Source organism: Anser cygnoides, chromosome 4, assembly GCF_040182565.1.
Source record: "Anser cygnoides isolate HZ-2024a breed goose chromosome 4, Taihu_goose_T2T_genome, whole genome shotgun sequence".
Taxonomy (NCBI): Eukaryota; Metazoa; Chordata; class Aves; order Anseriformes; family Anatidae; genus Anser; species Anser cygnoides.
This window is the reverse complement of record NC_089876.1, coordinates 56,036,971-56,063,055: the sequence shown is the minus strand read 5'-3', so window position 1 is coordinate 56,063,055 and position 26,085 is coordinate 56,036,971. Positions and strand designations below refer to the sequence as shown.

General features: G+C 38.7%; 1 protein-coding gene and 1 long non-coding RNA gene across 7 annotated transcripts in view; one reads left to right on the top strand and one right to left on the bottom strand.

The window, feature by feature from the left end:
• Positions 1 to 18,154, bottom strand: part of WDR17 (WD repeat domain 17) — a 63,839-nt gene extending 45,685 nt beyond the window's left edge. The window contains exons 1-2 of one of the 6 annotated variants that reach the window (XM_048047765.2): positions 18,078 to 18,134; positions 5,935 to 6,035 (exon numbers count right to left, since the gene is read on the bottom strand). In XM_048047765.2, the coding sequence (XP_047903722.1) occupies positions 5,935 to 6,000 (66 nt within the window). In that variant the 5' untranslated portion in view covers positions 6,001 to 6,035; positions 18,078 to 18,134. Of the gene's footprint in view, positions 1 to 5,934; positions 6,101 to 17,747; positions 17,870 to 17,892; positions 18,028 to 18,077 lie in introns of those variants that run through there. The other 5 variants (XM_048047767.2, XM_013190330.3, XM_013190328.3 and 2 more) reach the window with 5 other exon arrangements.
• Positions 18,155 to 18,203: 49 nt separating this feature from the next.
• Positions 18,204 to 25,571, top strand: LOC125180009 (uncharacterized). Its single transcript, XR_007158224.2, has 5 exons — positions 18,204 to 18,421; positions 18,519 to 18,605; positions 20,203 to 20,296; positions 21,995 to 22,077; positions 23,731 to 25,571. It is a non-coding gene; the product is annotated as an uncharacterized lncRNA (long non-coding RNA).
• Positions 25,572 to 26,085: the final 514 nt, after the last annotated feature.

Genomic DNA, 26,085 nt, shown 5'->3' with positions numbered 1-26,085 from the left:
ATGATAAAGCAGAATTTCTTAATTTTTTTTTTCCATTGTAACAACAGATCTTTCTTGTAGGATTCCACAGTAATCTATATTAAAAAAAAAATCCTGTTAGCATAATCAGAAGATTGTCTTTTTCACCTTCATATGAGAGAGGAACATTATTGTTGACTACATAAAAACTAATCTATAGGAAAATATTCTAAGCAGCTGAGAAGGATTTTAAGTCTCCAAATGCATTCATCACTGATTAGATTTCAGGCTACACTAATCATGATCAAAAATCATTGTCATCAAATGGCTAAAAAAGTATTTCAGCCTAGTTCTAAATGTATGCCTGTAAGTTTTACTGGGTATGCTGCACTAAGTACTGCTTTCCAAATAAAAGAACACATCTGACTATGCTTTCTCTTTATTCCACACTTACATTAAAGACAAAAGGTAACTTCAATGTTTTTGAAGAAATTCACCATAAGAAACCTCACTCATAAGTTAAATTTAAAGCAACCATTTTTTGGTATTGTGTTTTTTTCTTAAAATCTGATATCCAAATGAAAATGTCCCCTCAATAAGATTACCATTTGGATAAAAAATGCTGCTTTGTGATACTCCATTATTTCTCTCCAGTTAGTAGCTTATACCTAAGAAGCATTATCAAACTTTGATTCCTGATACAGTTTTTTCCTTAGGTTAAAGAAAAAGAAAAAATATTCACAACTGAAACTACATTGCATATGTAAAGTATTTTGAGCTGTATTCTAAAAAACACTTTAAACTTTACTTGCTAATATGTGCAGTTTTAACCTTCTTAATATTTCCCGTTCCCTATTCTTTAAATATATTGTAATTAGTAAGAAACATTTACTTTGAAATGCGATATAATTGTATCTTGAAGAAGAAATTGCAGTTGCGTGACACTGTTATGTCTCTCAAGTACCTTGTATCAAAGCAGTTTCCCGCAGATCTTTTCAGCCATTATAGATTTCTGTTGGACATGCTTATAGTGCATGGGATAAAACAGCATTCACCAAAACAACGTGAGTAAAATGGCAAAAAATCTACAAATGCAATATAAATGAATATATATTATAGACATATATATGACCATACATGTTGCATTTTAAATAATGGAGATTTTTTTTGTCTTTTGTTAAAAAATATTTTCTTTCAAAATAAAGGATATACAAAAAATTGTATTAGGCTCTGAAGAATACACTGAAAAAAAATGTGCATATAAAAATACTGCACTGGGAAAGCTATCAAAGGATGCCCATAGTTTCCAAGGAGATGAGGGGAAGAGGGAGGACAATGAAAACCTTTTTTTTTTTTTTCAATTGGCATGAGCAGCAACATTTTAAGTCCTTTCTTGTTGCTAAATATAGGAAAAAATTAAATTGAAATTCTGTATACCACAGAGGTAATATTATTTAAAAATAACATCTGAATGGACTAGATACATAGACATGGCTATATATCAATGACTTAGAGATAAATGCCTAATAATCCCTACCTTAGCATAGGTATCATTTACTGTAAACCACTTAAGAATTTCCATGTTCATTCCAATACCTTGCTGCTCCCAAAAATGTAAAATCTTGTTCTGGCTGTCAAATGAAATCACTTAACTTGACAGATGAAGGAACTAAACCTTGATGTTCACAGAATAATGCAGTTACTAAAGGATGCAGGAGAAAAGACTGAGCGTTGTGTCGCACCCCACACACAGCAGCAGTGTCAGTAGCCTGGCAACTGCAGCTCTTTAACAGGCACCATTTTAATTCCAAACTAATTCCTTTTCCTCTGCTTCAGGTACTCAGTGCATTTCATTGTTTGTTGTTTTTTTCTGACTGTACTACAGCAACATTTACACATTAATAACAGCTGTTTAAATCCATCACTTGGCATCCTTTAATTATCAGGAGCTACGCTTGCACATTTCAAGTATTCCCAAACTTACAACCATCAAGCACAACAAATAACATGCACCCACACTGTGAGCCTTTGGGGTCTATATGAGTACATCTACAATGTGGCATGCGCACAGAAGTGAATATACAGTATCCATATGCTAATCATTACACTTCTGTATAGACCAAAAGGCTGGTTAATCCAGCTGGAGCAGCTGTATTTACTCAGGTGTCAAGTGCTTCTGCTTCCATTAGTTCTATCGTCACTACCTTCCAATTAAGTCTGTATGTTTTCTTACAAGGAAAACTTGCTGTCACACCTGTAGGAGTGGCACACACCAGCATTATCTCTCATCCAGTCCATTGTCCCCATTTTTGTCAATGTCAATGATAATGTCATAATTAAAGACCTACTTTACTGACATAAAAAATGTCTCCTTAAAAACATTCGACATAGGTGTCCATCCCTGTAGGAAAATCCATTAGAGATGAAAACATGATGTGTGAACCACAGCATTTCACATTCATTGCCCTATTCAACTGGGCCAGTTTGAAGCACCAGAGAACGGACAAAGACATGTTTTTAACGAGGTTAAAAACATGAGGTCTTTAAGCATAACAAGAAGTCTCTTCATGTCTGCAAGACAGAGCAGAAACCAACCTGACTGTGCCTGCCTCAGTAGCACCAAGCATTATGCAAGAATGGAAGAGTAATTAGTGCTAGTCCTCTTCCAAAGGGGAGGGAAAACACCAAGCACATTATTGCCATGTTAAGAAATTAAATCTGGTTAATAATCTACCCAGATTTAGGTGAAAGAATCAAATAAAGGATAATTGGTAGTATTCTGATACATAGGCAACTTAGAAGTCAATGACAAATTAAACCTGCTAAACAGAACAATGAACCTCCCCAAAACTTTAAACAAATGATTCTTCCAGAAACATTAAGAAATTAGTGTATTTTTTGAATTCTATTCAATGTTCATAAAAGTACGAAAATATTGGTACAAAATACCAATTCATGTAGATGAATATTCACAATTCCACATCTCATAATCCTAGCAATAAAACATATTTCTGTCAATTTATGAATTTGGGGAACCTCAAAAGTAAAAGTAAGCACATCAGAAGATGAGAAGAAATCTTACACTATGAAGAATCTGACTGAGAAGTTTGACTGACACTAGGAAAAACTGATGAATATTGTCAAAGAGCACCTGTCATGGATTTAAGTAGATCCACAGGAAATAAAGGTTAGAAACAAAGAAATAGATGGCCATGTCATACATCAATTTTAACTGCTTAAGAACCAGATATCTCAATATCAGTTGAGCTATTCCCTTTAAACAAAAATTCCTTCTTCTGTGTGTGGAGTACCACAAAATTCTAAAGAAGTTTCAATTCCTGATACGGAAAATCAAACTCCATTTGCTAAGATAGATCTCTAAACAGTCTTACCAAGACTGTACATGTACTGCTTCAAGCAATCATTTCTGAGGAAAAGATAAGCAAAGAAGCCTACATTAATCCTGACAGTCACAATGTAGAATAACTATGGGGATTTACATATTTAGTGCTGTTTACAGAAGTTAAGCATTTCATACTTCCCATCAGGATTCAACCTAGGTAGTCTACTGCTTGTGTTGTTGCAAGTGTCAGGTTGGTTGTTAATTTAACACTGACCAGCTTACAGACAGAAAGACTGTATGCTTCTCTGCAAAAAAATCAGAAAAGTTTTCTATTTCTGTGCACAATTCACAGCACACAGATCGGCTGCAGCTCCTGTAGGGTCAGAGGAATAACTAGAGGCAAGAAGAGAGTTCCATTTTCAGTGTACTGAAAAATTGAAAAAGGCTTTGAATTTCAGCAAGATTCTTCAAAAATATCAGAAACCTGGGCTAGATTCATGTTAGGCAAATGCTGGCTGCAAATCTCCTAACGCATGGAAAACAACCTAACGAGTGTTCAAAATGAGCATAATCAGTTATTCAGACACTGACTAGGAAAAGCACGCTTTTTAAAAAAAAAAGCAAAACTTTCTACTAGTTTTCACAATGATTTTAAACCTCCACAGTAAACACAGAGCCAAAGTATTATGTGCCAGCTCAGCAAACAGATTCTTCCATTCACCTGCTCCCCTAATCCCTTTGTACAGGCATGAATACATCATTTGTGCAATTATAATCAAAATTGTCCTTCTGCAAACCGGTATTTTTGCCCATGTCTGATGACATGGGGCAAGGATATGTAGTAAACAACAAAAAAAAATAAAAATTTTGAAACACAATTTTGATCAAATGTCTCTCTTTATATTTCAGGTCAGAAGTATATAACCATATCCAAGGGAATCGATAGTAACAGAATGCTATTTCAAAGACAAGCACTCAGGTATCAGAAATTACAATAAAGTAGCTGCTGCATGAAGTTTTAACTCAGCCACTTTGACTAGCTATGAAAACATTGCTAAGGATGTATTTTTATATTTATAATCCACACTCATATACCCTCCACAATTTCAATTTCCTCTTCCACAACACACAGAGAAGCATCTCATGGACATGACTATAAGAATTTTAAAGCAGACACAAATTCTTATCCGAAATTAAAGTCAAAAACATTAATCTAAGACAGATATCCTGCTTAGAAAATGTAAGGATAATAATTTAACATTACAAAAACTAACTTGGCAAAAGTTTTGCAAAGGAGCATTCTTGACTTTCTTGACTACACTACTTGTACAGTTTAATGAGAATATCTTTTAATGTGCAACTTTACAAAGACTATCTGAATAGAAATACTAGGGTTTGAAACAGACCAAGGAGAAATGCTGATGATTCATTAATACATCTCCAGGAATCTTGAGCTACATACAATCAAACTGAGATACATAACGGTGGTAACAAAACTAGAGCATTAATTATTTATCTGGTACCAGAACTCCAGCTTTCAGATGCCTTATATAATACATATAACCACGTCTTATCTCGCCATAAAACATCTCATACCCTCCATAAGAATTCTGTTCTCAGCTTCCAACCCACAGCTACCACAATCACCAGAAGATTGCTTTTGTGCTGGCTACTTGCCAAGAAAGCACTTGTGATAACAGACAAATTTACCTCTGGACACATCTTACATCTGAGTCCCCGATGAGCAGCTATTAACAGATTATTCCACATCTGAGACATTCATATGGTAAGAGACATGTAAAATTACAACAGTTGAAAAAGCATTAAAAATCTGCTAGTTTTTAAATATTTATGAACATATAAATGGCATTACCAAGTGATACATGACAATACAATTAAAAAAGCTGCTGTCCCTTATGTTACAGTAGCATCATCTGCATTTTGATTCAATAGCTAAGAACATACTACCAAAATGAGGAATAGAAATTACAGAAATACATGGTTATGTAAAGGAGCTTAATACAGTGCAAGAAACGTGACTTATGTTCACTTCTCACCCTAAATCTATGAAAGCAGCAGTAGATCAAGCTTGCCCAAGGCATGCAGTTAATAAACATAAAAGGAATTCAAGATATCCTGCAAATGTTGCTATAGTAACCACTCCTCCTCTTCAGAAAAATGTTTGGAAAAAAAATGCACAAATATCCAAGGTACAACTTGGAAATGAACCTAGATGAATTTCATCTCCCCCAGTTTTGCTTGGCTTTATTCAATTTAACGCCTATAATTAGTTTATTCCATGCACAGTATATTATTTCCTCCTCATACAAGAAGCTTAAGTGCTTGATTTCTATCTCATTAGATATTAAAGGATTCTAGTCATTAAATTATGCAAACTAAAAATACAAACAGCTGTCCACCGAACTTCCAATATATTTCATCTAGCTAGAAACATTTTAAAATCATTTTAGATGTCATTATCTATTATTCTAGATCCCATTAAAATTACTAAAAAAATCCCTTCTTAGTACCATGGAAACATTAATTTTGGTACTAGTAATGTAATAAACAGCAGCTAAAGAAGAGAAACAATGGAGATAAAAAGGGAAAATATTAATTTAAACAAATCTTACTCGTTGTTGTCCTTCATACCAATCATCTTCATCAAACCAGTGGGAAATGTAAGTCATCCAAGCCATGACAGAAGGCGCAGTGGAAACTAAAAATACAGAACCTGAACATATGCAAGTACGATGAGTTTGGTGCTAAACTTTATTCAAGACTACAAGCTACGCAGAGATCAGATCTGAACACTGTGACATGATTCTATACCAATAAGCTTTAAATTCTTAAATATATAATCTGAAAAACTCTTAGCAGCAATTTACATGCTATCTATGTATTGGATTCTGAACTGGAACACAGAAACCAGCACTAAAACAATTACTGAATTATATATTGCTGTCTTTTAAATTAAAGCTGGTCAGTGCTTCAAGCTCGATTTTACAGTGCTTCTGAGCTCTGAAAATGAGGTGCTGTTTGAATCATTCTTATTTGCCTCCTAAAAAAATATTCCTTTTTTTTTTTTCCCCGAAATTTACTGAAATGTGGTTCAGTGCACAAAAGCTAGTGTTAAAATGTAAAATACCTTCAGAATCATGGAGTGTAACATGTTTGGGTTATGTAGGGAGTGGCTTCAACTGGCAGAGGAGGAGTGGCCACGACCTTTCCAAATGCAGAACATCCTATGTTTAACAACATTAAAAAAACAAACAAAAACCCACAAAAACACTGTATTTCCATCACAGCCAGCAGAGCCTGAAAGGCTTGTCTACAGCCACCAGCATGGGCTGGGAAATTTAGAAAGCCTGATTTTCCCTAATTCATCAGAATGCTTCTTTTCTCTCCCTCAGGATAGTCTCAGAGATCTGACTATTTATTATTTCTGCAGCTAATTATAATTTTTTTTTGGTATGCTCCTGAGTTTCATGTCAGACAGTGCAGTGTACCAAGGAAAAAAAAAAAGAGGTGGGAAGTGGAATAAAAGATTTATTGTTCACACCACAATTCAGTACTGCAGCAGCACATTTCATTTTCATCAGCTGTGCTCTTTAGGACATTATCATACAAAGCTTTCCAGCTGTGTGGTTACAGCAACTATCAAATCCTCAAGAGATTCCAGAGAACTAAAATAAAAATCCCAATTCCTTAAGAAGCTTAGAACCCAGACAACCCATGCCCTTCTGGACTGGATTAACAAGTTGTTTCCTCACAGTTATTAATACAATAAATGCAAAAGCTAGAATTGTTCAATCAAGAAATAAACATAGCAAAATGAGAAAAGAGCAGCCTGAAGTGCCAGATATTAACTCGGAGTTGGTGGTCAACGTTACTCTGTTTTAAAAGAGCAGAATTCCCTCAATACCAGTACGCACCTTGGTGTCAGCACCAGTCCTATTCCAGCACAGTTTCCATTAAGGCTATCACATAAAGAAGTTCTCAGATACACAGCAGGCAAATGAAGAATAGAAGCATTACTTTTACTTTTTAACCTCTTAGTCCAAAATTATGACACCCCAGGGAAAAAAAACAAACACACAAAAATTAAATCAAGACACCCACTACATTTCTGGGAAGTGGCATTCCCAAACTAACAAAAGATGGTTTGTTGTCATGTAGTCCTCCAGACAAACACATGAGAACGAAAACGAACTTCCCACCCTACTACTGAAACTTTTCAGATTATTTGCCTCAATATTTACCTGTTTTACTTCACCTCAACCACAAGCAATGAGCAATTATGAGCACTTTGCAATCTCATAAAATATCTGGGAAATACAGGATTAATTCAGACACATCTACTCACACAGCTGAAGAAATGCCTGACAGTAGTCTTGGTCTATGACTAAATGATAAAGATGTTACTGATGTACCTCTCTCGGGAATGAAAATTTTACAGTATGCTAAACGAATCATACCCACATTATTACTGCTTGTTACAACCTCAAATCATAATTTCAAACAGATTTATATTACCATTTTTAGGAAAGCCTTTGCTTTCAGGCTGCTTTGCCTCTGTATAAGGGCACCTTACTCAGGTTTCCAAATGATGTTAATCATCACCCCTAGTTCAGCACTAACTGAGCTTTGTTGCTGTTCAAAGCCTACAGCAGTCCCACAATATACATGAACTGAGTTTTCCAGTCTCAACACCAACACGTTAGTACGACGAGTCTGTCAAGAGAACCTAACACCGGCTCACATTTAGTGTCAGGATCATCAGGGCAGCATGGACTAAATGAATAGAGATACTGTATTATCCTTTCAACAAACTGGTGATACTTTCAGATACGTACAGATGCAATTAAAATCTTCAGGTGACAGTGGATGGGAACTTAAACTACTGAAAACTGTTATGATTACCTGTAAATAAAGCAAAAAGCTTTGTCTCAATTATATATGAAAAAATAAGACAAGAAAGACTAGTAACTGCAAATGCATTGCAGGCCTATTATCTTTGCCTATTCCTGCATCCGTCTCCAACTGCTGGCAAAACTATTTCTGTAGGCACAGTAGTAATCCAGTGGAGGATGAAGTAAAACTCCATGTACTAATATTGCAATAAAGATATGTGAAAAATCTCAAACCATATAATCCCTTAATTTTCTATAACTAAACTTAACATTATTAACTGTTTCCTAAGTCACTTAGCATGCAGTTAACCAAAAATCCACTTGTACAGCTAGCAAGTCTCCTTTTCCTCTTTTAGGAGCAACTAAAGGTACCATGACATCAAAGTCCTAATACAGCAAACTGAAAAACTGAGTTTTTGTTTAAGCACTGGATATTTTTCCCTATGAGGAAAGGCTGAGAGACCTGGGTCTGTTCAGCCTGGAGAAGACTGAGAGGGGATCTTATCAATGTGTATAAATACCTGAGGTGTGGGAGACAGAGGGATTTGGCCAACCTCTTTTCAGTGGTTTGTGGGGACAGGACAAGGGGCAATGGCCACAAGATAGAGCACAGGAAGTTCCACACCAGCATGCGAAAGAACTTCACGGTGAGGGTGACGGAGCACTGGAACAGGCTGCCCAGGGAGGTTGTGGAGTCTCCCTCTCTGGAGATATTCAAGGCCCGTCTGGACGCCTACCTGGGCAGCCTGCTCTAAGGAGCCTGCTTTGGCAGGGGGGTTGGACCTGATGATCTTTTGAGGTCCCTTCCTTCGAGGTCCCTTCCAACCCCTTCGATTCTGTGATTCCGTGATTAGTAAGGTATTCGAATAGATTAGACCAAAAGAGACTTCTTTAAGGTGTATACAGCCTTAAAGTAGATTGCCCAATACATCTATTTAAAATATTCCAGAAGGAATAAAACACAAATCCTATTCATTTCATGCAGAAATAATTGTTTAATTCTTTAGCTGATATCAGCTTAGTGAAAAATGCTATGATGCAGATATTTCACAACCTTCCCTTTGGAAATAGGTACTCAGCAAATTTAAGAATTATTTTACACTTTTCTGAGTCAGGACTTACCTCCTAGGGAACAATTCTGATAAAGTAACTATATTTTAGAAAGTAAAGTTTTTATGCATATGTATTAATTAATATGTAAACATATGATACAAAGAAAATAATATTGTCATTGTGTGATACAAGTCAAAAAGATCTGTTAATGTTTAATTCAAACATTAGCTTATCATTTGGGGTGGAAATTGCAATAGCTATGAGTTGTAATATAAGGTTTCTAGAGAAATATATACAATTATAAAAACATACTTTAGAGAAATCAAAGATCATACCCTGGTATCTTGCCAGATGCAGCACTTCAGCTTTTCTGAATTGCCACGCACATTGTATAAGGCAAGTGAGATATGCAAACTAAGCCAACTAAACGCATACAAAAATAGCATTCTGGATGTAACGCTGTTTTGTATAACTTCACAGTGCTTAGCACCTTCTGCATCTGCACTTACATTAGAATGTATTCAAGAGTGCTGTCCAGACCGACCACCACAGCCTTCACCAAGTCCCACTGTCACATCGAGACTGTGTCTCAGGGCTGTGAATGAACCAGGCCAAATTCTACAGCTCCACACAGGTAGTCTGGCAATGCAGGATCACACTCTGTTTTATCCCCTTCACATAGCTGTGCAATATTTATTCCTTATCCATTTGTCTGGGCTTGGAGGATGAGTTTCCATTAGAAAAGCTCTTACCTGCTTGTGATAAAACTAACAGGGTGCATCATGAGTAGGCTGCTTTGCAAGGATTTGAAGCCAGGAGCCAAAGGTGACAGCAAGGCACACAGTGGGGTAGCCTTGCTGATTAGGGGCACAGTCCCTTGGTAGTCAAGAGGGCTGGTGATGGCAACCAGGTTCAGCTGATAGTCCAGTGATCACCAGACAGGTTCACAAGGACAAGGCAAATCTGAAACCAAGGGAGGAAGCCAGCAAGGCCAGGCACAACATCCCCATGGCACAATTTGGGCAAAAGACAAAGACAGGCCCAAGCTTCAATACTACTCTACAGCCAGTGGGCAGAGGTGTGTGGATGGAGGTCCCAGACAAGGTTTTTCATACGTCTTTCCCCAAACTTAGCTGTTTTCACAATCTGATCCAAGTTTATCCAGCTGCACCAAAGCAGACCTTGCTGTGAACACAGTGTTAAACTCCCAGCACTGGGAGGAAAAAGGTACCTACAACAGAAGACTGCAGAGAGAGTTACAGGCTTGTCAGGCCAACGAGAGCCTGGGTGTTGGTGAAGCAGGAGATGCAGAGTAGCAGCACTCTCAAATCCACATCGCCAACAGGTCAGACAGTCCCGTAGGCTGGCAAGAGGTCACCACCTTGGGATTCTGATCTAGAAGGATCTTTAGCTTGCAACCCTATGGCCAATTTTATCTTCTCACAGCATGACACTGATTAGCAAGAAGCAGCTGCTGCTGGGAGCATTACCTTTGAGAATGTAATAATGTTAAACTAGCTGTGGGTTCTGAAAACCTCCTCTGCTTACTGAGTCACTGGTATCCTCCACCCCAACAGAGAAATGAAAACTTCTGTCTTGGTGCCATGAGATGTTTTTTCTTGTTTTGATCTGCTTGGTATCTCCAAGCGAGTTGGAATGAGGAGGACAGACAGAAGTGGAACAAGGGATGGTTAATAAGGTGAAAGCTACAGTGGAGACAGGAAGCACCTGCTATACTGTCTAGCTCCCCAGTGTCAAAGACACCTGGATGCTCCATAAGCCAAGCCCCTACTGAAACAAAGGACTATATAAAGTGTAGGTGGACTGAACCCCACAACTGCAAGCTCTGAAACCACAAGCTACAGGGATTCATAGAAGCTTGCTGATTCAGGAAGAAGAACACAAACTAAGCAGATAAAGGAAAAGGATGGAGTACACAGCTTATTGGGTGGGTAGGTCATACAGGAGGTAATAACATTCATTTCTACTTACTCATACAAGCAACTCCTATGAAGGATGTGATCAGCACAATTGTAGTAAGCAGCTGTGTGCTACCATAGAATACAGCACACAAACCAGTAAGTTTGGGAATTCTTCACATAATGTGTGTATATTAGGGAAATCAGGTCTGTACTCTGTTATGCCTTTTTTTTTTTCTTTTAGCTTTACCACTTAGTAACATTTGTAGTCCCAGATATTGAGACTTCACATGAAATTGCTTCTCTAGTTTCTGAGCATAATCTGTCAAGGATAACAGAAAATGTGCATATTTACAGAACTACTGAGCATGAAGCGACAGCAGATCATTCAGCTGCATATACAAGGATCTTTAATCCTTATTTGCACTCCTAAGTCAAGTTAGTCTCAAAACAGTTGAATACCAAACTGTTCAATATAATTTCAGAATCAGAAGCTTCCTCTTGCTTCAAGAAGAGGATTTCACTGGACTTCACAAATGAAGACTTACTTCACTGACAATGAGGACCTCTGATTACTTTAAGTGTGGCTCTTCAGCAACACAGAAAGCACATACACTATACAATTTCCTTTAAGACAGGGTCCAACAAGAGTGAGATAGGTTTTGGATTGTTGTTGGTTTTTTTTTTTTTTTTTACAACTGCTTTTAATCATTCTGACTTTTATGATTATAAGGATAGGTGTACAATTTCAGTGTAATGACATTTCCTGAGCTGCTCACTATCTTCAATAATGCAGATAAAACCGATGAGTAATTAGCCCCAAAGTTTGGCTTATAAGGCACAAACACAAACGCATCAAAAAAAAAAACGACAAGGATAAAATGGAAGTGATGGTAAATTGTGATACTTTAGCATAAAAACATCAAAATGTGTGGTTAAAGTTCAGAGTTACAAAATTCAAGACTTAAAAAATTCATGATTTTCTTCCATTTGTTTATGATATGAAAGTTGATCTTTGGGACACTTGTGCAGGTAACTTTTCACTAAGAGATTAAGCTACTGCCCTCTACGAAGGCATGAAATGGGATGTGTCATAGAGGATAAGCTGAAGAGTATTGTGGCCTCAATCCCTATACACTAAAATATATTCCTAAATATAACATACATACATAGCTTATCTAGAAAACAAAGAATAGAAGATTTCAGTGACATTTAGATCATTATTTTCAGATGTAACAAACAAGCTGATGCTGTTCTCTCATGTTATTTGGCAACATCTCAAGTCAACAACTCATTTCAGTTTTGACGAAAGACTTTCATGAATAAGAGGGTAAGAAACCTCCCTATCTTAACGTGCCACTTTTTCCAGACAGCTTGCAATTATTTAATAAACTGTAGTTGATATCTTGTGTCAAATCAATTATGTGCTTCTATTTTTCTCCAAATACATTTGTAACCATTGTTTAGGTTTCTGCTTAAATCTTATATAGAGAAATACTCAGACATTTGCCTACATCATTTCTTAAAACAGTCAGGTTTGACATATGCTTGCTGTAAAACTGTAGCATTAAGCACATTTCAAAATTAAGAATGATTTTCAAATAATTGGGCTATATTTACACATCATTTCTGAATTCACTTCAATTAATTCTGTGAAAAAAATCACAGAGCCAGTCTGAGCATCTGAGGTTGGCACGTTGCACAGGATCATGTCCAGGCAGGTTTTGAGTATCTCCAGAGGGGAGACTCCAAAACCTCCCTGGGCAACCCGTTCCAGCGCTCCATCACCCTCACAGTAAAGAAGTTTTCCCTCACACTCAGAAGCAATTTTCTCTGTTTCCATTTGCACCTGTTGCCTCTTATCCTGTTGCTGGGCACCACTGGAAAAAGTCCGGCCCCATCATCTTGACACTTCCCTGAAGATATCTGCATACATTGATAAGATCCATTCTCAGCCTTCTCTTCTCCAGGCTAAACAGGCCCAGCTCTCTCAGCCTTTTCGTCATAAGAGAGAATATCCAGTCCACTAAATTCATTCTCTGTCAATCCAGGTTGTAGATGTTATTTCATACTATGCCCAGTCACAGCACTGAAACTATATACTGACTATATACTAAAGATTAACATGCTACAAGTTTGCATTAGTTCTTTTCTCATATTTTGAAGCCACAGAATTTAGGATAGGAATTAACGAGGTCTTCATGACAAAAAAAAAAAAAGAAAAAACAAAAAAACCCAAGAACAAAAAAAAATCTAAAAAAACTACTTAAGTTACAAGAGCATAGAAATGCATTATTCTTCTTTCATAATATGTATGGCATTATGTAAAATAATTGTATCAGTATCTACAGTAAAGAAACCAGTTAAAAACCCTCAGGTTTTATTTACTAATTAATGCTTTATGAATCTTTACAGTTAGAGTAAGAAGCATGTATAGATCCTAAATATCCTAAAATAAATCCTAAAATAAGTGTTTACAGTAAGGTTGTGCAATAAACAATTACATGATAACAACACAGCTAACCTGTCACAGTGATCTTATGTCCCACGAGGTCAGTTAGCAATTAGGTTTCCCCCTACTCATCCCAAGCTACGGATGGTACAAACGTAAGCAGGGCTCTAATCAGTTGTCTTTCCTTCCTCCTCACCCTCCCCGTTTGCTCTTTCCCAACAAGCTGTATGGATTAATCAGGACAAGATGACAAACAGGATGACCAGGCCACCCCACAGGGATCAGAATAAGCTGTTAGTAACATGCAACAGCACCATCATCACCAGATTTGCAATGGGACGGAACTTTACAACAACCTTCCTGTAAGGGTGCAAGGACAAAGTTGTAGCTTCTTTTAAGACTGAGCTTCATCAGTTTATGAAGATTAGGCTCTAGCTGCCAACAATAGCAGTGGACTGGATTTGATCACGTATCTTCCTAATTGGATCTTGAAAAACAAATACAATGAAACTTTTGGTCATTTTTTTTCTTTTTCCTTTTAAGTAACTTTAACACCTGTTAAGAAAAAATATAAACGAGTACATATGCAGTATCACAGTTACTATTGCTCAGTAGATGGCTCCATTCAAATTCAATGAAGAGCACATACAACTTTTAAGAAATGGGAAATTTATATATCTCTTATTTTCAAATTTCTTAGAAAAAAACAAAAAGCGCACACTGCTTATGTGTTGAGAAAAAGCTATAACCTAACCTTATAACTAACCTTCTAACCTAAAGCTAATTCTATACTGAATTATTTGTCTCAGTTACATAATCACTGCACATGTACTAAATTTGGACTTACGCAAAGCTAAGTACCCATTTGTTTACAAGCAGACAGTTAACACAGCAAGAAAGACACTACCTGTAGTTGTTGTATCACATCCATAGGATGTGTCTAGCTAGAATGCAAGTCATTCCATTCTAACATGTATTTCAAAGAAAAAAGTTTAGACAATGGTAGTGAAAGTCTCTGACTGGAGTGATAACGAACACATCTGAAAGAAAATTTTAATAATAACTTTTAAAACTGTATTTTTCTGATTTGCATGTTAAGATAATGGCACTTGCTATTTAATAATTGCCATAGAAATGATAAATATAAATTAGAAATAAAAAAAGGTTTCCTCAGAATATTTATCTCAACACGCCAAGAACTTTACTTTGCAAAAACCAATTTTCAGCATCTGAAGAACAAATACATAACTTACAAGTAGGACAAAATTTATGAAAAAATAAAGAAATACTTCTGTCTATCTGTGAAGCTCAAAGCAGGTATTTAAAATCCCTTAGAGCTTGGTCGTGTCCCTGTGCTATTCATCATCTCTCTGTAGTCATTAACAGATTTTGGTGAGCTGAGAATTTGAATAGAAAAAGTGCGGATGGCATCCAGCTGTCTGTGATCAAGCTGTACCCTCTCAGATCTGCCAATGCTAACTGACAATCCAAATTTGAAAAGCTAGGTAACGCTGGACACAGGCAAGACCAAGATGTTTTTTCTGTGAAAACAGCTCAATGCTGGATTATGTTTGTCTCCAACATAATGTTCTGAAACACAATTTTTACAGGGCAGTTTGCAGATTTAACAGTTCTGTTCAGACATTTGAAGGGGCCACGTGTGCCCTAACAACCACAGAAGCAAGAAGACCCAAAGGAAGCACTGTCTCCAGAAAACCCTTTACCTGCAACAAGACTGCACTTCATTTTCTGGAAATCTGAAGGGGATACAACCACCTGCATGTTCAGAACTAGCAAGTTAAGTACAGAAAACATTCTGTAGTTAGTAACAAACGATTACGGAGCCCTGTTAACACTAACCTCCCACTTGAATAGGTCTTAATTTTATATCCTGGCATATCAACTTATTTATGAAATTTATCTCTGGAATCTGATTTATCCTGTCTCATTCCAACACCAGCAGTCTCCCAATACATCTGCTTTCAGAGAACTGGCAGCAACCAGAAAAGAAATTTAAGAGAATGAGAACTGTAGCATTAATTAGTGCTCACATCTTGATTTGTCTATGTGAAGAAAAAAAACAAAACAAAACGACAACTCTAACAACAACAAAATAATTCTTTAACCAGATTGCAAAAGAAAAAACAGAAGTCTAAACTAGAGATTAGGGTCCAGGCTATCAGCAAGCTAGGAAGTTTACATCTCATTAAGAAGCTACTGAATAAGAGGCAAAAAACAGGTTGTGCAATTGGAGCAAGTAATGTAAACAGCCATATCCAAGACAGAAACAAAACTGAAGATCTTCAAACATAAATCAAAAGTATGCAATGAATTCCATTCACTAAAACAAACTGCAGGTAGAGATTGGTTTCAAGAGTCCATCAGATTGCCACACACAGCAGCAAAAACAACTTCTCCAATTTGTGCCAGAACAGGATAAGGAATAAACAGCCCTAATGGATTCAGCCAGGGTATAGTTATTATAGTACTTAAATGGGGAAAAAATACCGTACAAAGCTTCCATCCTTCTCAAATGCCCAGAGCACAGCTCAGCTGCTACCATAAATAACTGCTATCCTGAATGACACTCTATGTCACTTAAGTACCTATATCCTCCTGGTGAATTCTCAGCTCTTATAACCAGCTGCTGTAATTTCAATGTTGTATTGACGCTCACATCTCTTCTTTTACTGCATATACCAAAGAAGCAAAACAGCAAAATATAAGTTACTCCATATCTTCATTAGGATTTGCGGCAGTATTGTCCACATCAATTCTGACTTAAGGACTGCAGGAAGAAGAAATATTTCCCTACGCTATCTCCTACTAGTGCTGTTGGAAATAAATACTGGCCCACAGAGTTAAATAGATCACTAGACAATGAGGACTTATGCTGTTCTTCCTATGGGAAAATTTTCCTTATAGCAGAGGACTAAATTACAGTCATATCACTGTGTTTTGGGTCCTTTAAATAGCCAGAGCTGCCCAGTGACTCCCAGATTTGCTGCAATAGAGTGCACAGAATAACAATGGTTGAAACAAAGAGATGAAAGAAAATAATAGATATCTTGTGAGGGAGAGTAATTAATACATTAGCAATAAATCATCAAGTAAAACAATGCCTGCAAGATACCTTAATACTTTATTAATAGTATTACTCTCTGTCACCTATGTTTCTTCTCAAATTCTTTGGATCACCACGTCCCCATATAGATTACAACAATTAGCCAAAGATGTCTATGGTCTTAACTGAAGATTTTGAACCATTCTGGTATGCAAAACCCAAAAGCTAATGTATCAGACTCTACAAAGTGCTTGTTCTCTAACATAAAACCTTAAATATATATCAGTAACCTACGCAGCTGTACCTTTAGTCAGGCAAGAAAGACACAAAGTTCTTGGCAAATGGCACAACCTAAGGGAATTTCCCTTATTTTTGTGCTACCAAAAAAGTGCAAAGGTTAGCAACTTTAATTTAAAATAACAGGAATTATGGCTTGCCATGAATTACATAGGCAAAATAATACTGGAGGAACATCTGATTATTTACTGTGTGTGTTCATTATCAAAACTCTTGCCCTTAAACGGCCTTATGAATAGCAGAAAACTGCAGAACATTATGACAAAAATTTTAAACGAGGCATATATAAACAGCAAGCTCTACATTTCTAGTAGAGATTTAAACCCTAGAATGAATCAGAGGCACAATGGACTCTCTACCACATGTTTTCGAAAGACTGAGTGGATGCCCATCAAAGATATTCCTGAAACAGCCAGTCTGGATAACAAAAACAAATTTTCAGCTATACATGTTATATATACATCATGGTGTGCTTAAGATAACTAAGAGCACTGTGCCCCTATGATTTTGAAATCCAGGACTGCGACCTTTACTACAGCATCCCAAGCAACCAAAGAGCTCCCTCAGCCTTCAATGTCATTCACACCTGCTGCTTTCAAGCCTTCCAAAGCAGACCAGTTCTCCGTAAAGCAACTGCCCTAAGACATCAGAGGAATTATTTAATCAGAAACAGCTTTAAATATTTACTTCTTGATTTGCAGAGCCTGCTTCAGCTGGCCTTCGTGAGCTTTGTTTGCTTAGCGCATACCTTGCTTTTGGACTTGGAGAATTTTTTTAATTCTCCATGCTTGTTTCTGCCCCCAATCCAGCTCTGTCCCTCCCAGCTGAAGGAAGCAGGGCGAACCCCAGAGCTCTCCCTCCTTCCCTCCAGAAGGAGGGCGAGCAGCTCCAACCTTTTTACCCCTTCCAAAGACCGCTCCCCCGCCGGTTTCCGCGATTTTAAGCGTCCGTTTCCACGCAACCACACCCGCGGAGACAACGCACGCAGCAGCAGGGCGCCCCGAACCCCAGCGCAACCCCGGGCTCCCCCCCGAGAGACCCCCGGAGGCCTCCCCGGTGCCCGCGGCCCGGCCCTCACCTGCCCGCCCGCAGCCCCACCGCCAGCGCCGCCGCCGCGCAGGGGCGCCCCAGCCCCGTCGCCCCGGCAACCCGGGTGGCCCGCCCCCGCCGCGCGCCGATTGGAGCCGTTAACGGCAGGCAGCGGGGAGGGCAGGTGGCTGTTGCCCGCTGCTCTGTCATGGCAGCGCTGCTGGCGGCGGCTCGGAGGGGTTGGGAGTGCCCCAGGGACCGGCAGGATCCCCGAGGGGCGCTGGCCGCACAGCCCACGGGGCGTTCGGTGGAGGCTAAGGGGCTGGTTGTGCGCCCAGTTCTCATTTTTCAAAACTTCCCGTTGTTAAGAACTTAAACATTTCCAGTTAAAAGGTATTTACTCAGCCTCAGTCCGATCATAGAAAAAGTTAAGCATTTTAAGATGTCTTGAATCCTGAGCCATTTAGCTGCATCTGTGCCTTGTTTGTAGAGCCCACATCACACAGAATAATCCCATCAGCAACGAATCAGGACATCCACTCCTCTGGACCTAATGCCACCCACCTGGAGCCATCAGGTACTTCTTGTGGGCTTTCAGTCTGCAGGTGTTCACTGGACAACAGCGTTCATTTATAAAATCATCGAATCATTAAGGCTGGAAAAGACCTCCAAGATCATCTGGTCCAACCATCCCCCTACTACCAATGTCACCCACTAAACCATATCCCTAAGCACCACGTCCAACCTTTCCTTAAACATCCCCAGTGACAGTGACTCCACTACCTCCCTGGGCAACCTGTTCTAATGCCTGACTGCTCTTTCTGAGAAGAAATGTCTCCTATTTCTAACCTGAACCTCCCCTGGAACAACTTGAGGCCATCCTCTCTAGTCCTATTGAGAGAGGGAGTTAGGAGAATATAATAATTTACTAACTTTTAGAGAATTTACTAACATTTTAGAAAAGGGGAGACTGAGAGAGGGAGTTAGGGGAATCTTATCAAGTAGAGATAGAGTGCTGACGGCATGAAACTAGGACTAACTATGGTGCTTGTGCAAATTAATTATAGCAAGAAGCCTTGGGCCCCTTTACCAAGGTCAGTCTCTTAATAAGAGTGTGAGCCTATCTTAAGAAACTGGTAGAAACTGGTCCTGTGGATGGACAAGATCCAAGAAGCAACTGAGTCTGCGCAGAGACAAGAGGTCAACTAGCGGTGATGAGGAAGAGTCATCAATCTTCATCCCCACGACCCCCGACGACCACCACCAGAATACACTGCGCAAGCGCAGATGGGAGGAGTTTATGGAAATGACTCCTTGGAACTAATTTTAATATGAAGCGGGGACAGGTTATGAATATGTATAGGCGTATTGTGAAACTTCATGCATATGTAACTCTTTACTGCATATAACCAAGGCAAGTTGCCGCGTCAGGTGCGCACGACTTTGGCGGGACTACCCCCCGTGCCGCCCAGCGCTGAATAAACATACCTACTTTACAATCTTACTGATTGTGGAGTCTGTTTTCCGCAAGTCACTATGACTAGCTATCTGCGAGAAGAGGCCAACCCCCAGCTCCCCACACCTTCCTTTCGTGTAGTTGTAGAGAGTAACAAGGTCTCCCCTGAGCCTTCTCTTCAGACTAAACAACCACAGCTCCCTCAGCCGCTCCTCATGGGACTTGCATTCCAGGCCTTTCACCAGCTTCGTAGCCCTATTCAGTTATGCCCCTTCCCACCTGCCTGTTTTCCTCTTTTACTTTTTCCTTCCTCCAGTTGTTTGTGCAGTTAGATGGTGACTTGCATCAGGGAACTTTATTTGTTTACCAAACAACTGCTTCTTCTTGGATTATTTTTCAGTTAGAACAGTTTCCTGATTCAACTTACTGTGTCACCAGTGCTGTTATTTATGTCAATGCAATACAAATAGTGGGGGAATAGCCTACAAATTGGGGAACTACAACTCCAAAGGCAGTTCTCTATTTCTTTAATTAAAACTAACTCAACATCCTGCAGTTGGAGTTTATTCAGGTAGTGTCCAAATAAGAAAGAACTGTCTACTTATTCTGTTCTCTGGATAAAAAGGATCCATTGCCTGAGGAGATGGGTGCTGTCTGCTGTCCTACTATGTAATTCCTGACACTTCCAATAGATTCTTTATTTATTTTTATTTTTTAGCAGAAGAAATTGAGTGGAAGTAGATAGAATCTCTGGTTTACTGGATGGAAAGCATACAGCTCCAACACATACCACCCGACAGAAAATTTTTGCGGTAATTTCTTCCTTCCTACAAAGTTTGTTATGCTGTTTTATTTTCTTTAGCTAGAAAAATAATGCAATTTTTTACTGACTGCCAAGAGTTGTGATTAATCTCAGCATACATACAGACTCCTTTATGCAAGGTGTCTCTCTCTACTGCACTACTAAGAGCAAATCCTAATTCTAACTTCTCTGTGACTTTGAGATCAAGAAATGTATCACGGTGAAATGTGCTGTTTTATTGCCATCCACTTCTGTCACACAAAATCTTATCTGGAGCATTAGTTACAGTTACCAGAGCCTTAGGTTTTTACAGAAATGCCTCTTGCTCTTTTTCCATCACTGAAAGCCAAACTGGAGTTTATTCAACTAGTTGTTCCTTTTCTTACCAGAGTTCTATAGTTTCTCCTTTACTTGCTTTATTAAATCAAAATAGAATGCATTTATCCCAGATATGAATAAAACAATAAAACAAGTAGAAATATAACTTTTAAATGGGTCAAAAATGGAGTTTCAATTTCTAGTGTGTGTAGAATCAATGAGTATTTAAAACTTTGAAGACTTTCGATTTATTCCTATGATGTGACTGACCTCTGGTGGGAGTCAGCAAATACAAATTTATTTTATTTTTTTGATAGGAATGTTTTATTTCCACTAGTGATCCTGTGACATCATTATCCTGCTGCCTGGCAGTGATTGTGTGCTTTTCTACCTCATCATAACTATTGAACTGCTTCTAGCAAAGGATTCCATGTAGGAATCGGGCTGCTGATGGTTTTTCTCCATTCTTGCTGAGAAGTGCTTACAGAATGGTGTCAAAAAAGAAAACACTTGAAAGAAGTTTTGTTCCTTACATTTAGTTCATGTATTTGTTTTGTTACATGCATACAGTCCCTGCTATGTCAAAAATCAATAGCTTTAATAATCCAGAATGAGTTCCTTGGGAGGAGCTGCCACCTCGGCAGGACTGTTGAAGCTGTCACTTGGTAGTTACAACATTATGTTTGCCTAGAATTAATTTCTGGAAGTAGAATATTTGTCACAGAATCCAACATTTGCAAATGAGATCAGGCAAAATCAGAAAGTTCCACTTGCCCGTAACAACTTGTACTAGCTAGATTTTGAACATAGAGATTCTGCATGACCTAAGGAAGTGAAAAATGACAGATTCTTTAGGGCTGATGGTTACCAGTATTTTCCAAAAAGCAGCATTTTTAACAACCCAGGGTGCTCACTACTCCAACCTGGCTGACAGTGAGGCCCTAGCTCTAAAATCTCGCACTGGGGTGAGATTCAGTCTGAGACTGGGGCAATTACCTGCGCTTGCCTGTGGGTATCTAACCTGCTTTTGCAGCCAGTCTCTCACAGGAGTCCCCCAAGATCTTGCAGTCTCTCAGAGCACCCCAGTTTGCTAGAGTCCAGGTCTCCTCAGGCCTGCATTGTGGTGCAGGTGCCCTCAGCTGCAGGATAAACTCGACCAGCTCATTGAGAGGAGCCTGCAGGCAGCCCCGTCTTGGGACTTGGCAGTTACATCACGTGCCTTTATCTATTTATCTATCTTCACCCTTGCCTTTATCTAAAACTGCAGCAAGAAGTCCTCATGTGAATATCTGTTTTCTGTTTGGCAGTAGAAATAATTAATAGAGTTGTCTTCTTCTAAGAAAATCCTGTAGTGACTCAAATGACCAACATGGGGATACCTTTTCCACAGACAGGGTCTGCACAGTGTGCTGCTTTCTGCTCAGAGGCCGATTTGATGCTGCTCAGCTTGGGATTCCTGGCATCTGAAGGGAGGTAAGGTTAACTATACTATTCTCTTTCTCTCTCTTTTTTTTTTTTTTTTTTGTTAACTCTGATAAACACCTTTTAAATAATGCCGTACACTGCTTTGGTGCACCTCTTATTCGGATAACAACTAACCAGAATCTCCTGGTGGAAAACACCTCCCTTTCTGTTATATTTTTTCCTTTTTTTTTTTTTTTCTTCAGAAACATATGTGGGATTTCTAGCCTACTGTGAAAAAATAACTTTAAAGGCATGTTGATGCTAGTTAAAACAAATATTTAAGAATCCAAAAAGCGCCAAGGTATATTTTGTTCCCTTCTCTGGGTATTATTGGTTTGGCAGGATTCCTTCAAGGCAGAAAGAGCAAAGGTCTGGAAAATGCAATTATGTGTTTCTCCTTTCTAAATAGACCAGAATAGATACTGTGCTAGAGGACTAGTGAGGACAGGGAAATGGCTAAGGCTTGTAAAGCCAGAGTACAATTATTGCAAACCAAATTAGTTCAAAATTAGGACTATAAAAATGCAGAATGAATCTGTTGCCCATCCAAAGCCCTAGCTTCATCTTTTGTGATAAAAAATGCAGCACTTATTTTGTCCAGTCTTTTTTAAATTTTAATATTCTAACTCTTTAATATTTTAAGTCACAAATAGTGGCTTTATAGCGTAATCTCAGCTTTGGTTTACATGTGGGAACCATGCTGGAAGACATTATAACACAGAGGAAGTGATCCTGATGTCTATTCTGACCCCGATAAGCCTCTCTAGCTAGTGCCTGTACTTAGCCTGAGTGGCCTCTGAATGACACTACCCCACACCCTGTTACACTAGCTTGCAGGTATTGTGGAGGATGTGCAGATGTTACAAGAGGATGTACAGGTGGTCCTACCTGATGTTCTGACATATATGACCTGTCCTTTGCAGACATTTCACACTCTTTAGGTGAGAAATTAGTGGTGGGAAAAAAGATTACCTTTAGCTGAGAGATGAGTAGTTGCCTGGTGAGGAAAAGGACTCTGAAAGCGTGGCAGGTGGCAAGGTGTGCTGAACCTCTCCACAGACTGGAATTCTGTGCAGCATACCATGGCCACCTTTAAGAGGACTGTCTGACGCCGACACACCTCAGCAGTCTTAGCATCAGAAAGGACACAGGATTCACTCATTACTCTCACATTCTAACTATTCAGGAAATAGCATTTAACCTTCTATACATGTTGAGCCACCTCTCTTACTGAGATCCAGAAAGAAACTGACCAACTGAAAACCATGTGACTTGTGAATTTTTGGGAAATTGCTCTGAAATATTAGCAATCATAAGCCATTAACCTCTGTAAGCTTTTATCAGTACTCTACAGACTTCAGAATCAGATTATTGTTTTTTTAATTATATCTCCAGGAAACAATTGAACAACCATATATACAAAACACAAAGGGAAAGTGTTAGCACCTTTCTTAGGATCATGCATTAGCTAGGGTTAACTTTTAAAAATACTGGAATACAGCTGTTAATCTTAGTTATTGGACTGGTGTGACTATCCTCTAATGATTATCCTTGCCATCCTCCTTTAATGTTAGCTAGATTCTAGTTCCTAGATTCATTCTATTACTCTTAAAAAAGTTTGCTGAAATTGACAATTCTATCACTATTGTTTCTATCTGACAGCAATATCAGAAAGACAGCTTCTATCTGACAATTCTATCACTGGCTGCGTCTTTTCAAGTTGGTGTTCCGGAGAGGATCACCCTGTAAAACAAAATGAAGAGACCTATCAGGGCCATTCGGTTGCTGTAGTTTGGCTTTAAGATAAGTCAAGGTTGCCTCTCTCTATTAATTAAATGTGGACAGTTTCTTTCAGTTGTTTTTTTGTTGTTTTGTTTCTTTATTGTTTTTTAATCAGAAATTTCTACCTTATCTGAGGATTTTAAAGCAGTGTTGGAAGTTAAAAATGCTGTTTTTTCACATTATAGGCCTTTTCATATTTCATAACTGTTCTGTTAAGTCTCTTGCCTGTACCTCATATTCCTGTTATTAGCCTCTGCATCAGGACAGCATGCATCACCTATCACCTCTCAGGAGTTTTGATTCCTACCCCTCAAACACCTTGCACTTCTTCTCACTATTCCTGTGAGCAACATTTTTGCCATTTCTTTTTTTTTTTTTTTTCTGGGTTCCCCTGAAGGATGATAGACATTATTTTCATCTCCATTGGAATGAATTCTTGCTGTTTGTACATACAAGTTGCATTGTAAAAGGCAGCGCATGTCATTGTGTGTGCTCAGGTCATATAGCAGTCACTCCTGTCAACGTATGGGCCTGTACAACCAAGGTGTACTGCTAACATTTTGCTTGAAATTGCTGTCTTAAAGTGTCTTCTGCAGAGGCCACTACAGCGTATTGCATAACTAAATATCAAGTGCAAAGTGAATGAAAAACCTAAAATGATAAATCTGAGAACTAACATTTATAACTTTCCCAGATATTACAAAACATGTAGTCAACGGACCTGTTGGTTTCAAGATATGTTGTGTTTTCCCTCTTGCTTGCTTCCTTCCTCTTTGTAGCCTTTGGAGATAAAAAGAGAAAGAGAAGGGTATTAACTATCCTGTCATTCAGTCCCACTAACAACACTTCCTATTTCACAGATAGCAATCATCTTTTCTCTCAAGTGATTTATTTCATACATTTCAAATTAAACTTGAAGCAATTATTCTCATCTTACATTTGGCATGAATTAAACCCTGTGAACTGGGTTTCTTTCTTTTTTCCTAAATATCTTGGCACTAATTTGAACTAATAGATAAAGAAGTCTGAAATATTTGTGTTGACTCAGAAGCTACTGTTATGAGTTGCTTAAATTTTATAACAACAAAGCACTCAGTTTGTTTAGTTTTAGTTAATTGCAGAAAACAGCAGTAATTTTAGTCTTTAATGGTAAATATATTTTCTACTCGTTTTCAGTAACTCTTTGCAGGTAGAAAGGATGAAGAATATATTGCGAACTCTACTACAACTGTGATGAATTGGCTTAAATTTATCCTTGTTTGTGCTGCAAACTCTTATCACTTACAATGAATTTGGGGTAATCCCAAGTTAGGTTCACAAGAAAATGAGGCCTGAGGTGCCATGAGACAGGATGAGATGCCATGAGGCAGAATGATGTGCGGTGAAGCTCGGTGAAGTGGATTGAGTCTCAGCATTGCTGTAAACGACTGGAGGGAGAGAGCAGGCCTTGTTGTGCCCTTACAGTCCATAACCACGGCTCTCCTCACAGGGCTGTGGGAGGCCGTGGCTAACATATGAGTAGGATGCTGTTCGTGCAAAATCAGTGTCAGGCTCAGGCTAAAAGGTTTGGCCATTATTAAAAATGCTGCAGAGGCACCTGCATGCATTTGAAATCTTGCTTGTATCGTGCATTCATGCAAAGCAGTTGCTGAGTGCTCCTTTATGTATGTTTATAAAGGCTGAACCAAAGTGTTTTAATGTCAGGAAGCAGGAAACACTGTCTCACAGGGTACCTGACCCTGTCTCAAGTAGTCAGATGTCACAGCATTGCTAAGGCCCGGATCCATCAGCTTTGAGACACAAAGACTGAAGTTACCACTTCGGCTAGAAAAGTCTTTTTGTCGTGTTCTGACAACCCCAGTTGGATCCAGACATGGTGGATTTGATGAGTTCAGATTCACTGCCAAGGCTAAGGTTGATACATGTATGGGCTGTGGAGCTCCCTGGGGCACACAGCGGGATGGGGGTATGCAATGGTGCTGCATGCAGCCACTGCAGGGTCTGTGGCACGTGTTGGGACAGACCTCACTGCTTTGTGAGAAAGAGACCAGAAGTTGCCTGGAGTCTATTTACCATTTGTGCTAGAACTTTGTTTTTAAGATAGTCCTATGAGTTCACTGCTTGTGCACTAGATCATGAGGGAGAACTAGAGTCTGATCTCCGCCCTTCTGGATCTGTGAAGTTATCTCTTTACTGCTCTTGCTGTGTCCTCCCATGAACTTCAGTTGTCCCTGC